General features: G+C 44.1%; 1 protein-coding gene across 2 annotated transcripts in view; it reads left to right on the top strand.

The window, feature by feature from the left end:
- Positions 1–6,814: 6,814 nt before the first annotated feature.
- The window catches only part of MAL2 (mal, T cell differentiation protein 2), a 52,504-nt gene continuing 42,578 nt past the window's right edge, over positions 6,815–16,740 (top strand). Inside the window, exon 1 of one of the 2 annotated variants that reach the window (XM_033933939.1) lies at positions 6,815–7,090. In XM_033933939.1, coding sequence (XP_033789830.1) covers positions 6,962–7,090 — 129 coding nt within the window. In that variant the 5' untranslated portion in view covers positions 6,815–6,961. The remainder of the gene's footprint in view (positions 7,091–16,740) is intronic. The other variant, XM_033933938.1, reaches the window with a different exon arrangement.

The following is a 16,740-nucleotide window of genomic DNA, read 5'->3' as shown; positions in this document are numbered from 1 at the left end:
CCAAGTGTCTTCCCATTTACCAATTTCCAGGCTTCTTTCAGAACGGGCCCGTTGATCGAATACTGGGACAGCCAGATGTTCTCCTTCGGATAACGGGAGGAGGAAGAAGGCTGGTTTGATAGTGCCCAGAACACAAGTGCCAGTCCAATTTGAGGGTAGAGTGGGGTATGCCGTTTTCCCACAGATCCAGTAGTATCCTTCCGGTGCAGCCCAAGGGGCAGAAGCAGGCAGGTTGAGGTAGACATTTAATGTGGTAGCATTGCCAGTAGTATTCCATCGTCTGGGTATTTTTAACTTAGGATCTCCGGTCCAATAAGTCCAACCGGGCTGAGAGGTGCTGTTTTTAGTCCATAAGGATTGGCACTGCAGGTGTCCAACACGAGTGGTAAAGGATGGTCCGAGACGCTGTATGCAGTGTTTTGCCAGAATGGAGTTTTTCAGGGGCCAGCTGGGTGCCCCCGCAGACATAACAGTTTGTCAGATTTAAGGTGGCTCCTATGGTTTCAGCGAACTGTATGAAAAGGTTGCGGGTGGTGGCATAGGGCACAAAGTCTTGTTGGTCAAGTTTCATATGTTCATAAAAGTCAGGAAACACAAGGCTGTGTTGTTCAGGGATTCGGTGTCTCTCAACAAGTTTGATGTGTAAGACAGTACCAGGGTCCGTGCCTTTACCATATATCTGTAGGCCCACAAGATAGCGAGCTTTCCGGAGGCTATCATCGAGGTTCCATTTAAACGGCTGTAGGATAGTGAAGTTAAGTGGATTACAGTTCTGGAGGCCACAGTCAGAGGTAGTCACCCCTTTGGATAATATGGCTCGGGTGGTAGGCAGTCGGGTCATACCCCAAGTAGCCCAGGATACACATCTCCAGTAGTTACAGTAGTAGTGTTCGGAAGACCCTTCACAGTGGGACGGCTTCTGTCCCGCCAGGCACATGTATTTATCGTTGTGCATATATTCCCTCCTCCATGCTAGGGCACCACAACGTCCAAGGAAGGTGGGGTTTTGGTCCATGGCATGGCAAGCATCAAAGAGGACTGAGGCCGGGACATAGAGATTAGTGACCAGGGTTTGTTGAATCAGGGGGCCCTGATCCCAGACTGACCTGACCTCTATCCAAGTATCCCTATTAGTTGCTTTGGGGTCAAAACAGATCTGTGAATCTCCATTATTACATATAGAATATTCAACCTTGTTATATATACATACAGGGGTCACTAGTTGACCCTTACACTCATAACTAGTTTGAAATCTAATAACATTTTCCGTTTTGCCCCCATTGTCCACTAGTGCCACACAAGGGGCACACCCAGGCGTGGGAGGGGTAGGGGACATGGACAATGTTGGCAAGACGCAAATCACAAGCAGTAAATATACAACAGAGTTCATATTAAATATCTTGTCAGATCTCCGGATCAGACGTGCGTGATTACTCTTCCAGAGTGTGGGGCAGCCGCGTGATTTTCAGTTGAAGGTCAGTAGGCCCTTTTTCACAAATATACTCAGCAGCGGGCTTCACACGACTGTAGTGAATCCAAGACTCGTGGCGGGACAATTTGACAGCTGTGGGAGAAGCAAGTAAGACAGTGAAAGGCCCTGTCCAAAGGGGTTTCAGCGGTTCTTTCTTCCATACTTTCAGCCACACTTGGTCCCCAGGTTTGTAGAGGTGAACAGGGGTTGTAATTGGCAGCGGGGCTCTAGAAATGACCCAGTTCTGTAATTTCATAATGGTCTTTCCTAGCTGCTTTATCTCTGCGTCTGTGATAGCGTTCCCTATCTGTTCAAGAGACTCGGGGTCTAGACTGACTATCGGCGGGGGTCGGCCATACATGAGCTCAAATGGGGACAACCGATTGCGTTTACCTGGGGTACAGCGGATGCGAAATAGAACAGAAGGAATCAGTTTGGGCCATGGCAGGCGGCTTTCCTCTGCCGCTTTTCCGAGGAGGGTTTTAATAGTTCTGTTGATGCATTCAACTTGGCCAGAGCTCTGGGGGTGATAGGCCGCATGTAATTTCCAGGTGATTTGCAGAGCCCGAGAGACAGCTTGTGTGACTTGTGATATGTAGGCGGGGCCATTATCGCTGCCAATCACTAGGGGCAGGCCATAGCGAGGGATGATGTCATGGAGTAAAGCCTTTACTATTTCCCTACTTTTCTCTGTGCGCACTGGGTAGGCCTCTGGCCACCCAGTGTGGGAATCAATGAAAACCAGGAGGTAACGGAACCCATGGGAGGGGGGCAAGTGGGTAAAATCAGTAGAGAGGACTTGCATGGGGTGTGAACCGATAGACTGGTGACCAGGAACGGGGGATCTGACAGAAGAGGGGTTGTGTCGGAGGCAAATGACACAGCGGAGCAGAACATGGGAGATGAGTTGAGAGAGATTCGGGATATAGAAATTCTGTCGGAGAAGAGTGCGGAGAGCTGGGTTACCGGCATGAGAAAAATCGTGTGCACGTTGGACAACAGTGAGGGCCAGGAGTTGAGGGACGTACAGGAGGGGGGTGGATGTGTGAGAGGAAGGTATAGTAATCCATCCAGATGGGAGGGTGCAATGGCCAGGTTGCTGCGTGGCCTACTTGCGCTCGGGGTCAGTGTACTGGGGGGAAAGGGAATGAAGGAAAGGTTGAGGGGAGGAAAGGGATAACAGAAGAGGGGGTGTGGGCGGACCTTGGAGGGCCGCCTGGCGAGCCAAGCGGTCAGCCAAGGCATTACCGCGGCTGATGAAATCACGGAGGCGACGGTGGGCCCGGCAGTGCATGATAGAAACTTTGGAGGGTAGCAGGATAGCATCCAAAAGGTCCAGGATGAGTTGGTGGTGTTGGATAGGGGATCCAGAGGAGGTGAGGAAGGAGCGCTGGCGCCAGAGGGCAGCGTGGGCGTGAACAGCTAGAAAGGCAATTTAGATAGGAAAAAAACAAAAATGCAAAAAGGGAGAGAAAAATCTCCAAAAATGGCCAATGGTATAGTTGGTTTCCCCGGGGTACCCCACAAACCAAACAGATAGACAACACAAAGATTACAGGGCATAAACAAACATAGAAAACACAAAAGGCGTGGAACTTTTCTTCCAGCTGGCAAGGATTCAGAGCTGAACTTAGATCTGCAGAGAAATGCACAGTTATACAAAAACAAACGTCCATCATAGCACGAATCATAATTGTGTGCACACAGTGGCAAAGTAAAGTGCAATATAACACATGGCATAATAATCACATAATCATAAAAGGCATCTATTAATGGTTACTGGAACATCCGAAAGAGAAAACGTAAGAATGTTATCACTCTGGCTTGGTGCCCTGCCAATTACATTCATAAGACAGACAGGGACGCAACTGCTAGGGTGTGCTTCAATCTTGAAAAATAAGCAAAACTTACTAGGTAAAGTAAGATACAGTGTACAATGTTAAATATAGAGGTATTCTGAAGTATGGCAATGTCAATTCAAAGGAAAAAAAAAAGAAACATGTTAAATGTTAAGTGCAAGGTCATTTCAAGGTTACTGAAAGCAGAACATTGTCCTCCTTCTCTGGGTAGAAAAAGGCTCATTGTAACAGGTCCAGAACAGCTCTGTATGTATGACTGCGAAGACAAAGAAGAGACATTTTAACGCGACACCACCCCTGAGGTCACTTAGCCATGTTCCCTGCAGGCAGACCTGGAACTCTTGTCTGCCATCTGGGTCCCACTACACTCTGAGGAGTGGGCACTGCTGCAGACTAGATGTAGCTACTTTAGTCTGCACTGTCCTTACATAATAACTACCCCCTTCCTCTGGAGTTTGAGCTACCAAGTTTATTTGAAAGGTATTTCTGTTTCCAATTGTATTTAGAATCAGATTGATAATAACACTTTATACAAACATGCATGGGAAGAAAGAATTCATAAAGAACACCAGGATAAAGACACAATACGGGAAAGCAAGGGAGACTGTTAGCACAAAAGAAGTAATCTCAATCCATCCGTTATCAATAAAACTCATTCATAAAGGAAAAAGAAAAGTTTACCACATTATACCGCTATTGATTAAGTCCCACTGGCTACCTATTAGCCACCGAATTACTTTTAAGATATTATTCTTGGTTTTTAATGTTCTAGCTTTCAATGAGCCTCAATTCATGTCTAGAATGATCATTCCTTATTATGCCCCTCGTTCTCTACGATCATCATCACAAGACTTATTAACTGTCCCTTCCTTAAAAATTGTGGGTACAAGAAGAAATGACATGTTTTCTGTTACAGCGCCACAAACGTGGAATGCACTGCTACTGTACATCAGAAAAGAAAAAGATCTTATCTCTTTTATAAAACTCTGAAAAACTTTGTTATTTAACTTTGTACTTGTCTTAAAATTGTTTGTCCTCTAAAATGTGTTTTTTTTTTTTTTAATTGTTCAGCGCTTAGAATGTTTGTATAGGCGATTCATCAAATAATAATAAAACTTGAAACTTGAACTTGAATTATCAAGCCCATGTTTAGCAAATATTTCAATTTTCAGAAAAATATGGATACTTAACCTCTATCATTGTTAGTCTTGTACTTTAAATCCCCCAACACTGGAATACAAAGGCAGGGATGTGCCCAACACAAACCCCACATGTCTGACAAACGGTTGCTTTTTTTTTCTTTTTTATTACCAGCAGACACACTTTGACAACTGCGAGAACACGTAAACTATCTGGCTCAACTTTCTTTAAATTACTCACTGTCTGTAACAAATCCACTGCACGCAACATATATCTAAAATCACAGTCCTTATTCTCGTTCATCAGTGCGAACTCACATTCTTAGCCACATGCATTTTACCCTGTTAAGCAACTTACACTATCCTGTCTGCAACTTTCAGCAAAACAATCATGCTGGCTTGCTTTACCAACTTTTCCCAGGTTTCCAACCTAAATGCTATTTCCATCTCCCCGGGTAATTTCTCAACATCACCAATTTCTTGTTCTCTGTGTCTTGTCAGGTGTCCCCAGAGCTTTTGTTTTATTAATTTGACAAGTATGACAAAAGGTTGATTAAATTCCAAATACTAAGCCTTTGACAACAATAAAAATAAGGATGAAGAAAACAATAAAAAATCTTAGGGTCGCTATAATCGCCAGAAAAGGCAGTTGTAAAATATTTAAGCATGATCTGAAGGGGGTCGGTGGTGCTCTGACCCATATTATACAATCTATATATGCACCCAACAAAAGTTCCAATTTCCAGAAACCAGAATCCTAAATACCTCTCTGAGCTTCACAACGGATTAAGAAGTTACTAGACAGAAGAGGTAGAGACAGGATAGAGAAGGAATCAACTTCTCACTTACCAAGACAGGTCCGGTACCGGCACAACAAAACCAGGAGCCAGAAATCTCCACCGATTCGTTCCTTCTCGAGGTGCAATCCGTTGTCTTCGACGAGAAACCGTTCCTGGTCAACCACCAGGTTAATGCCGGCTATTACGGGTCTCGTAGGAGGCAAGGTTTGAAATCCTCCGAGGGAGACGATCGTGCCAAACAGGCTCAAGTCTGTAGATCAAGTCCCTGTTCGGCTGCGCCAAATGAAGGTACCTTTTAGGATAAGGCCCTCCGTTAGTAGTGCAGAGACTTGAGCCAGAGACTGAAGAGATTTAAAAAGGCTTTTATTAAACAAGCATATATGCTGGACTTCTGGGCAGAACTGGCTGCATAAACAGAAGACCCTGAGGATCTCGGACACAAATGTTATATAGGATCCTAACCAGTCCGAACCAGTTTAACCAGTTCTGACCAAAAGGTAGGAGCAAAGAGAAAAACAAAACCATAAATCCATCCTATAATCTATACATCAATGGCTAGCTAACATCTACATTCCTTTGCCTCCTGGCTGTACCAGGCACTAAGACAGATACATAGAACAGGCCTGCATGCATACGTGATTTCTCAGAGCAGTAAAATGGAGTCACAGGTTGCTGTTTTTAGTTTTACTACCCACTGATCTAAGATGGAGTTTTCTTCATCTACACCGTGACCCAGCTATGTCAGCTAGCTAGGGATCCTTCAGAAAGTACTAGGTGTAATACTAGACCAGGGCCTAACCATGAAAGACCAGGTGGACTCTTTGGTCAGAAAGGGTTTTTTTACTCTCTGGAAGCTTCGGTCCATTATAATATATTTTGATGCTTCATCATTCAGGCCTTGAGCATGCTCAGATGCTCAAGGCCCAGTAGACGAGGAGGCCAATCTTCAAGAGTGCCCAGATGAAGGTAAGAAGCGGCGGTGGGGTGCCCAATTGTGTTGGGGGGGATGTCGGATCGTGGGGGGGAGTGCCCAATCGTGTCGGGGGGGGGTGTTGGATCGTGGCGGGGGGTGCCCAATCGTGGCGGGGGGGGGGGGTCGGATCGTGGGGGGGGGGGGTGCCGGTTCGAGGCAGGGGGGTGCCGGATCGCAGGAGGGGGCCTTCCAGGGGAGCAATGCCGGTTCTCGGGGGAGGGGGGGGAGGGGAACGCATCAAAGCGAGTTTCCATTATTTCCTATGGGGAAACTCGCTTTGATAAACGAGCATTTTGGATTACGAGCATGCTCCTGGAACGGATTATACTCGTAATCCAAGGTAATACTGTATTATAAACACATACATCCCAAGCAGCTCTGAACATCCACTTTCGCTACAGATTATTTCTATGGAGGAGGGAGGGGAATGAATACCACGTAGTTCAGAAAGCACAAATCGTACAAAACACGCAGTCAGCTCAGAGGAGCTCCTCGCCCCCGCCGGTCGCTAGGCGGAGGCTGCCTAGTGGCAGGGCGGCACCAAGCCGCTCGGCGGCTGCACCTGTCCAGGTACGCTCACGTGACGCCGGCATTCGACTCCCCTGACCACGTGACAGGGCCGCGGCACGCTCTGTGCCCCTACCTGCTCTTCCGCCCCTCCCCCCTCGTGGGAAAAGGCACGCGCCCCGGGACAGCTGCTAGGCACAGCACGAGGAGACATGGCTGAGACCGGCGTTCCTCCGGCTCCTACTCCTGCCGCTCTGGCCTACAGCGCCCCCACGATCAACCTGCCCACTGGCCCCGACGTGCTGAGGACCTACACTGGGGCGTTTATCTGCCTGGAGTTGGTAAGACGAAGGAGGGGGGGGAGGGGTTCACTACCTCCATGATTTTTTTAAATATATTTTTTTTGCTTGCACTGCTCCCCAAATGGGATAACCACCCCCCCCCAAAAAAAAAAAAAAAAAACGATGGGCCTGGGGCGAGGGATTGTTAGAGGAGAGAATGGGCTAGGTAACATGGAAAGGTGAAAGAGGAAAGCCCGCCAGCGAGGGGCTACAAAAGACAGGAGGCGGGACCGACCAAGAAGAAGGGGGGAAACAGGTGGCACAGTGGTGGTTAAAGAGAAATATACCAAACATAGGTAAACCGCTTTTGTTCGTACCCTCAGAAAGGTGGTACAGTATATAAAATCTTTTACCCAGTAGCAAGCAGTCTGTGTTGATAGAATAGTAAAAATGACGGTGTAGAGAGAAATCGTTCCTATACACTGATATGGTTTTGGGCTCTCGTTTCATGTTCTCTACGTTTCCAAGATTAGCTGTAGATTGCTCAACAGTTAGGTCTGTGGAGGGGGACCTTTAATTTAGGGTTTCCAACTGGCTCTAGGTTTGCCCGACAGGTTGATCCAGACCTGGGTTTATCCTGCTGCATGCAAGGACATGCAGTCTTGCATTTATTAGGAAATGCAAAAGGAAAATCAGTTTATCTCTCGCTCTCTCTCTTTTTTTTTTTTTTTTTAAATCGTTGGTGGAATTATTTATGTTCTTTTTAGATTTTTTTTTTTTTTTTGTATCTTGGCGTTTCGATTTTATTTGTATGAGCACTGATTAGATTCCTTTGAGCGAAATGCTTTGTTTTGAGTATATTAAAGTTTAATATTTTCAGATCCTAGATTGAGACTAGAAGCTGTTGGGCAAATCTACACTGTGAACCAACCTACCCTCCCCCCAAAAAAAAGTTTTTGGTTTTTTTTTTGTTTGTTTCATCTTCCACAGAACTCAATTCTTGTGAAATTTAGTGTGTTGTGTCATGAATGAAGTTGATGTAAAATGTAAATATTTCCCACCATGTCACAATAGTATTTAGTGAAACCAAATTGTGAACTGAATAAAAACACATCAAAATGTTGTGGTGTATCTTGCAGAAAAATGTAAAGTTAAAAAGCAATGTTTAAATTAAGCAGTGTTCAAAGTATGCTCCCTTTTGCATGAAGGCACACCCTCAGCCTTGGCCGCCACCGATCTATATAGGCTTGTCAACGACAATCTGCTTCAGCTCAGCTCAAGCAGATACAAGACGCTGTTTAACCCTTTCAGGACCATAAGGATCGTAGGCCAATTTTTGTGGTTTTGACGACATTTTTATGGTAAAAAGGGCTTGCAGATGCCAAAAAATGGATTTTTTTTTGTGAAATATCATTATTTTTTTAAAAAAAAATCACACTTCTGGCTTATGGACAGTGTGGCAAGTGAATCTTCTCGTCAATCTGGCAACGACGCTAATGAATGAATGTCGGAACCAGTTTGTTTACATAAAGGCAGTATCATATGGAATCCGTACATATCAAATTTAGAACTGTAGACTATCCCAATCAAAATTTATAGGATTTTAAAGTTATGGGACAAATATGTCCCTTGGTACTGAGAGGGTTAAGGTTTTCAGTGTCTCGGATAAAGGGCACCAAAATCCCAGATCAGCATCTCTTCCCTCTGCAGATGAGGAGGAAGAGATGCTGGATTGGATTCAGAATTCTGGCGCCCTTTATCACTAGCATTAGTGTGGGGGAGATTTGAGATAGAGGGGGGAGGTACTGGATCTGTTCTGGGGGAGCAGTGCAAATATGTGGGACCTTGGACCAAGTCTCTTGAGCTGGCCCTGCCAACCTGGTATCTCCTAATTCTAAGCAGATGAATGTTGGCTGGACATTTGTCATCCACCCAAAATTTATCCATTAGCCAGAAATGAATTTAAACAAAAGCAATTTGCCTCCTACTGACAGCATACTGCAAGTGCTTTTGAAGATCTGCTGACATGTGCATGTATTGGGCACTTGGGGCTCCTTTTTAAAAAGGTGAGATAAGCGTTTTAGCGCACTCACCGGATTAGCACGCTCTTAATAGCACACGCTGGCCGAAAATCTACCGCCTGCTCAAAAAGAGGCAGTAGTGGCTAGCGCGCGTTATTCTGTGCGTTAAGGCCCTAACGCGCCTTTGTAAAAGGAGCCCTTGGTTCCAGAGATGCTAATTTTTTGTTCTTCGTTTCATTGGTTATATTTTTGTTTGCAGGATTTATGCACATCACCAATATGTTCAAATTTTTCTAAAATTAAGACATCTTCAATCAATCTTTAACATCTTGAAAATTTTCAGTCCGTAGTGCAAATCATTCATTATACCTCAGTTCGATTACTGCAATGTTTTATGTTTGAGAATTTCATCTAAGCTTTATTACAAATTGCAGTTATTCCAAAATACGACTGCCAAATTGATCATTTGATTACAGAAGTTTGAGCGAGCCTCTCCATTGCTTATCTATTTACGTTGGCTGCTCACTCGCACCCAAGCTGAACTTAAAACCATTTGTTTGGTGTTTATAATCTGACATGGATTTTGTTCTTCTTCTCTCACATACCCCCCTCTGTTACTAATGCATAGCGTGGGTTTGAACGCCAGCAGCTGCTCCGACGCTCATCGGAATTCTCTGAGCGTCGGAGCAGTTACCGCCATTGCTAAAACCCGTGCTATGCAGTAACAATTGAGAGGGATTCCTCACACTTTCAGTCTTCCTTGGTTTTAGGTTATCCCAACTTGGAAAGTGTTCATTTTAAAGGACTAGTTCTTTCATTATCAGTTGAGTAAAATTCCCCAAAACTCTGTCCAGCTACTTTTTATTTTGTAAAGCTTTGAAATCTTATTTCACAAATACTTAATATTTGATTACAAATTAATTTTTTGTTATTCTTAACTGAATTTGTTAATCTTTTTTGTGACCCACTTTGATGCCATGATATCACAAATGAAAGATAAATGCTCTGAATAGAAGTATATTTACTTTATTGTACACCGCTTGATATGACTGATTGGAATGGGAAAGTGATACAGACATGGTTATAAATGGGGTTAAATTTACATAAATTCAAACGCAGTGACGCCAATTAAGTCTTCAGCTCCAGCTATTTATTGTCCATTCATGCATCTTGCATAATCATTCAGATATCTTAAAAAGAATAATTATATCAATAGTGAAAGTAAATCTCTCATTCACTGATTCTCTTCCTTGGATCAGTAAGGGGTTGGCATGCTGGTGTCGAGTCCCTTTGTTTGGTTTTTCTTTCGGGGCCTGCATTGATGAATTTAAATATTATAATACATGAAAAAATAGCAAGGTTGATATAGTTAGAATATAAAGATCTTAACCGTAATACCTCAGCCCCACCACTCCACCGCTATGTAAAATTTCTAAAGCAGGAAGTTTTTGTGGTGCTTCATCATTGGTAATTCGGTATTAATCGCCGTTAGTGTATTCATATAGAAATATTTTTATATTTTTATTGTGTTTTTTTCATAAATAAACCATATAAAAGTGTATAGGTGTATATACTTAACTTCTACACACAGCCGAACCTGGGAGCCTGACCCGACATGTTTCGCACAATTCGTGCTGTTTCAAGGGTCTCCCGAGGTCGCCGCAGTCATCCGACTCACAAGTGTCAAGTCTGTACTCTATTTGAGAGGGTTGATAATACGCTTTTGATATATACTGGTATTTGGACTAAAGTTTAAATATTATAGGCCAGTGGTTCCCAACCCTGTCCTGGAGGAACACCAGGCCAATTGGGTTTTCAGACTAACCCTAATGAATATGCATGAAGCAAATTTGCATGCCTATCACTTCCATCATATGCAAATCTCTCTCATGCATATTCATTAGGGCTAGCCTGAAAACCCGATTGGCCTGGTGTTCCTCCAGGACAGGGTTGGGAATCACTGTTATAGGCAACCAAAGTTTGCATGAAACCTTGGTTGCCTATAATAAGATGCATGAAATTGGTTTTCACAAGTTTCATATCTGTACTAATTAATTTATTTTTTTGTAAATTATAAATAAGTACATTATCTGTAAAGGGGCATGACAGATTTATTGTAGACTAGCTCTTTAAGCCCATTACATTAACGGGTGCTAGAGACGCTTCCTCCATTTCCCCTTCCCCTTGCACGGTCTCCCTCGTGATCAGGACGGGGTGGAGGGGGCTGCCAGCCGGGGCCGGCGGAGAGGAGCTAGGCGGCTGGAGGAGTAGCAGCAGTCGCTGCTGATCGCAGCCTCCGTCCTACCTGGATTTGCTTTTTTTTCTGCATCAGGAAGGTGGAGAGCGGCCTGCGAGGTTCGCTACAGCGGCTGGCGAACCTCAGCAGGCCGCTTTGAAGAGCAGCGGGAGGGAGGAGTCCCTGGAACACGCGCCTCCAGCTAGCGCAGGCGCCATGAGGTGTGACACAGAAGCACACCTCACGCCACCAGGAATCACCATCTTTGAGAAGCGCATGCGCGCTTAGCCTTTTATTATTATGGATATAAACAGTGGTTGTTGTATAGTGGTATGGTTAGACCATAGAACTGTTAACCTGGAAAATTTGAGTGCTTTGATTCCTCCTCTCCCATTCTTAAGAACATAAGAATTGCCATACTGGGACAGACCGAAGTTTCCATCATGCCCAGTATCCTGTTTCCAACAGTGGCCAACATAGGCCGCAAGCACCTAGCTAGTAAAACATATTTTATGCTGCTTATTCTAGGAATAAGCAGTGGATATCCTCAAGCCATCTCAATAATGGCCTATGGACTTCTCTTTTAGGAAATTATCCAAACTTTTTTAAAACCCCGCTAAGCTAACTGATTTCACCACATTCTCCAGCAATGAATTCCAGAGTTTATTTACATGTTGTGTGAAGAAATATTTTCTCCAGTTTGTTTTAAATCTACTACTTAGTAGCTTTATCGCATGTCCCCTAGTCCTAGTAATTTTGGAAAGAGTGAACAAACGATTCACATCTACCCTTTCCGTTCATTATGTTATAAACCCCTATCATATCACCTCGAGCCGTCTCTTCTCCAAGCTGAAGAGCCCTAGCCACTTTAGCCTTTCCACATAGGGAAGTTGACCCATCCCTTTTATTTTTGTAGCCCTTCTCTGTACATTTTCTAATTCTGCTTTTCAACATACTTTAAATTATCTGGAAATTGAGATGATTACTGATGACACAGAGCTGTTCAAATTTAAAGCTGTTAAAATCACAAGAGGACTGTAAAAAATTTCAAGTGGACCTTATGAGACCAGGAATCCCAATGGCAAATTACATACAATGTGAGCAAGTGTAAAGTGATGCACGTAGGGAAGAGAAACATAGCTACATGATGCAAGATTTCACATTATGAGTCGCCACCCAGGAAAGGATTTAGGTATTGTCAATGATGATAGCATTGAAACCCTCTGCTCAATGGCTAAGAGAGCAGATAGAACGTTAGGCATTATTAAGAAAGAAGCAGAGGTCAAAACAGAGAATATTATAATGCCTTTGTATCATAGTGAAAACCAAAAAAACTCTGTGGAGTGACGATGTTCCCAAATGGACTTTATTTGAAAGTATCAAAGTTCCAAAGGTACACTAAAATCATCCACATAAAATAATTCCATCCACATAAAAGTAAATCATCCACATAAGAGCCTTAAAGTAACATAGTAAATGACGGCAGATAAAGACCTGAATGGTCCATTCAGTCTGCCCAACCGTATATGCTCTATAAATATAAAGAACTGAATGGTCCATTCAGTCCGCCAAACTGTACACACTATAAATTAATAATTTAATTTTAAATGGTCTTTTTTTCTTAGATATTTCTGGGCCAGAAACCCAGAGCTCTGCCCAATAATGTGCTTGGGTTCCATCTACTGGAGTATCCGTCAAAGCTCACTCCAGCCCATCTAAACCAGGGGTGTCCAACCTTTTGGCTTCCTTTTGCTGAATTGTTTCTGGGGCTGCGCAAATGCTGCAGCAAGACAGAGGAGGGAGCTGGCAAGATGGTAAACACCCAGGAGCAGCAGAGGAAAACACTGCATCGCCCTCGACCGGGGCCGCACAAAATACTTCACGGGGCAGCACGCGGCCCTCGGGCCGCAGGTTGGACACCCCTGTCGAAGCCCTCCCCAGCCCATCTTCAACTGAATGGCCATATACGGGATATAGACCATGCAAGTTTGCCCAGCACTGGACTTAGTTCTTCAATATTTACCCATTATTTTCTGATTAGAGATCCTCTGTGTTCATCCCATTCTTCTTTTTTTTAAAAAAAAATAACTGTCACTATTTTCCTCACCACCACCTCCCTCGGGAGCGCATTCCAGGCAACAGCCACCCTCTCTGTAAAGAAGAATTTCCTAACATTACTCTTGTTGTGACTGCATCTCAAATATTGTGTGCAGTTCTGATCATTGCATCTCAGATATAGCAAAAAGGTACAGAGAAGGGCAATAAAAATGAAAGGGAATGGGATGACTTCCTATGAGGAAAGGCCAAAGAGGCTAGAGCTGTTCAGCTTGGAGAAGAGGGAACTGAGGGGGAGATATGATAGAGGTCTATAAATTACTGAACAGGGTGAAATGGATAGATATGAATTGATTGCTTACTCTTTTCAAAAATAGAAGGCGTAGGAGGCACGCAATGAAGCTACTAAGTGATAAACTTTTAAAACAAATTGGAGACAATATTACTTCACTCAATATGTAATTAAACTCTGGAATTCATTACAGGAGAATGTAATAAAACTCAGTTGCTTAGTAGGGTTTAAAAAAGGTTTGAATAAGCTCCTACAAGAAAAGTCCATAAGCCATTATTAAGACAGATTTGGGAAAATTCAGATAATATTTGTTTTTACTCTTTTGGGATCTTGCCAGGTACTTGTGACCTGGATTGTGTACTGTTAGAAATAGGATACTAGGCCTGATGGACCTTTGGCCTGTCTCATTATGTCAATGCTTATATTCTTATGTCAGCTGCATAGTGAGATGCATGAGGTTTTTTTTTTCCTGGACCAAATTGGCTTCAGCATACTTAAGACAAGGACACTAAGGGCTCTTTTTATCAAGGTGCCCTACGTGGGTTAGCGCGTCGGACATTTCATCACACGCTAACCCCCACGGCAAGCCAAAAAACTAACACCTCGTCAATGGAGGTTAGTTTTTGGCGCATAGCATGGGGTTAGCGCGCACGCACGCTAAAAACGCTAGTAAAAGGAGCCCAATGTGTCATTGCGATTTGAATCCTGACTTCTCTTGTTCTCAACCCACGTCTATAACCGCAAAGCGTGTCGTCTTCATCCCTAATGACTACTCAAGGGAGAAATTTGCATACAACAGAGAGAGGCGACGTGCAGCTCTATCTCATATATATTCATTATACAAAAAAGCTATTAATATATATTTTAAAACATTTTATTAAATAATTACACAATAACCTCACATTTTTGAAATTATCAATAAATAATCAACACGATCACACATCATACATACAAAATACATTGCCAGTCTCAACATTTCTTAAAATTCCTGAAATGTCCAACTATATCATCTGTTTGTCAGTCTTTTATCTCAAAGCACCAATTCATTTAGATATTCATTATTATACTAAATTTCAATTCATTCTCCATATGTCCAGTTGTTTACTGTGGTTCCTCCAAGCCACTAACCACCACGATCAGTCAATCCTAACAGGTCTGTGTTTCGCCAATGAGTGTCTTCAGAATTCCCCTTTTTAAAATATTCTACAACAGGGGTGCCCAACACATCGATCGCAATCGACCGGTAGCTCAGGAAGGCAACGTGAGTCGATCGCAGAGCCCATCCCGGGCTCCGTGATAGACTCGTGTTGCCGTCCCGATCTACCGGCCTATCAGCCTTCCTCTCCCCGAAGTCAAAGACGCCGACGCCGGGCATTAGGCTGCTTTTCTCATTTCGGGGGGGGGGAGCGGGAGCGTGGCAGCGGCAGCAGCAGCAGCAACAGCAGCCTGAAAAAGAAATCATCCTGGCCGGGGTCGGTGTCATGCTCCAGAGCTTCTACAGCCTTCCTATCTCTCTCTCCCTTCTACCTGCTTACGGCCACACCCCCTGCTCCTTGGCTCTCTTCGGCAACTCAGCAGCAGCGATCGACACAAGCTTCTGACGTCGGGGCCTACCCTCTGCGAGTCCCGCTTGTTTCAACTTCCTTTTTCCACAAAGGCGGGACTCGTAGAGGGAAGGCCTCGATGTCGGCAGCTTGTCTTGATCACCGCTGCTGACGAGTTGCTGAAGAGAGCCGCGGAGCAGAGGGGTGTTGCCAGGTGCAGGTAGAAGGGAGAGGGCCAGATGCAGGACTCGTGGGTGAGGAAGGAGAAGAGAGAGAGAAAGAAAGAGGAGAGGGAAACAAAAGGAAATATTTCATACTGGGCTGGGCCGGAGTGGAGGGAGGGTGGAAAGATTCTGGCTACAGGGTGCAGTAACAAAGGAAAAGGGGGGAAAGCTGAAAATGGAGATAGTGACACAAAGAAGAGAAAGAGTAAGCAGGACCTACTGAATAAGGATAGAGATACAAAGGGGACATGAAGAGGAGGTGAAATAGAGACACAGAAGTAATGCTGAAAAAGTGTGTGGGGGGAGATAAAGACATTGAAAGGGCAAATGGTGAACATGGGGTAAAGACAAGGACAGAGACAAATGAAGATTCTGAAAAAGTGGTGAGATAGGGATATAGGTGAGATGGACACAAAGAAGGGTGATGCTGGAAAATAGGTGGAATGGTAATTCTGACAGACACAGAAGGGAAATGCTGGATCAAGGAGAGATGGGGCTCAGGCTGGATGGAATGAGGAGAAATGCCTTGTTTTCCCGGAACTTCCTCTCCTACGTCAGAATTGACGTCAGGGAGCGGAATGCTGGTCAGCGCGATGCTTCTGCAGGGAAAGCTTGGGACGGCGGTGGCTTGGGGGCTGTTCCCCGATGGCGGTGGTAGCAAACCGAGTGGCTTGGGGGAGGTCACGGAGAAAGAAAGAAAGAAAGAAAGAAAGGGGGCAGACAGGGAGACAGAAAGAAGGGGGAACAGGGAGACAGAAAGAAAAAGTTGGGGGAGAGAATGAGGTCTGGAGGAGAGGAAACATACAGGAGGCTGAAAGAAAGGAAAAAAGATTGGATGCACAGTCAGAAGAAAGTGCAACCAGAGACTCATGAAATCACCAAACAGCAAAGGTAGGAAAAATGATTTTATTTTCAATTTAGTGATCAAAATGTGTCTGTTTTGAGAATTTATATCTGCTGTCTATATTTTGCACTATGGCTCCCTTTTACTAAACCGCAATAGTGTTTTTTAGCGCAGGGAGCCTATGAGCATTGAAAGCAGCGCGAGGCATTCAGTGTAACTCCCTGTGCTAAAACCTACTATTGTGGTTTAGTAAAAAGGGAGGGGGAGTATTTGTCTATTTTTGTATTTTGTTACTGAGGTGACATTGCATAGAGTCATCTGCCGTGACCTCTTTGAAAAAACCCGGAATATGAATAATTAACATTTTCTCTGCCTTTCAGTGTGCTTTGTGGTTTTTTTTTTTAATTTTATTGTTGGTAGATCATTTTGACTTAGTCATTATAAAAGTAGCTCGCAAGCCCATAAAGTGTGGGCACCCCTGTTCTACAACATAT

The sequence above is a fragment of the Geotrypetes seraphini genome, chromosome 2 (genome assembly GCF_902459505.1).
Source record: "Geotrypetes seraphini chromosome 2, aGeoSer1.1, whole genome shotgun sequence".
Lineage (NCBI taxonomy): Eukaryota > Metazoa > Chordata > Amphibia > Gymnophiona > Dermophiidae > Geotrypetes > Geotrypetes seraphini.
The sequence above is the reverse complement of the archived record's forward strand: the minus strand, read 5'-3'. Positions and strand labels throughout refer to the sequence as shown.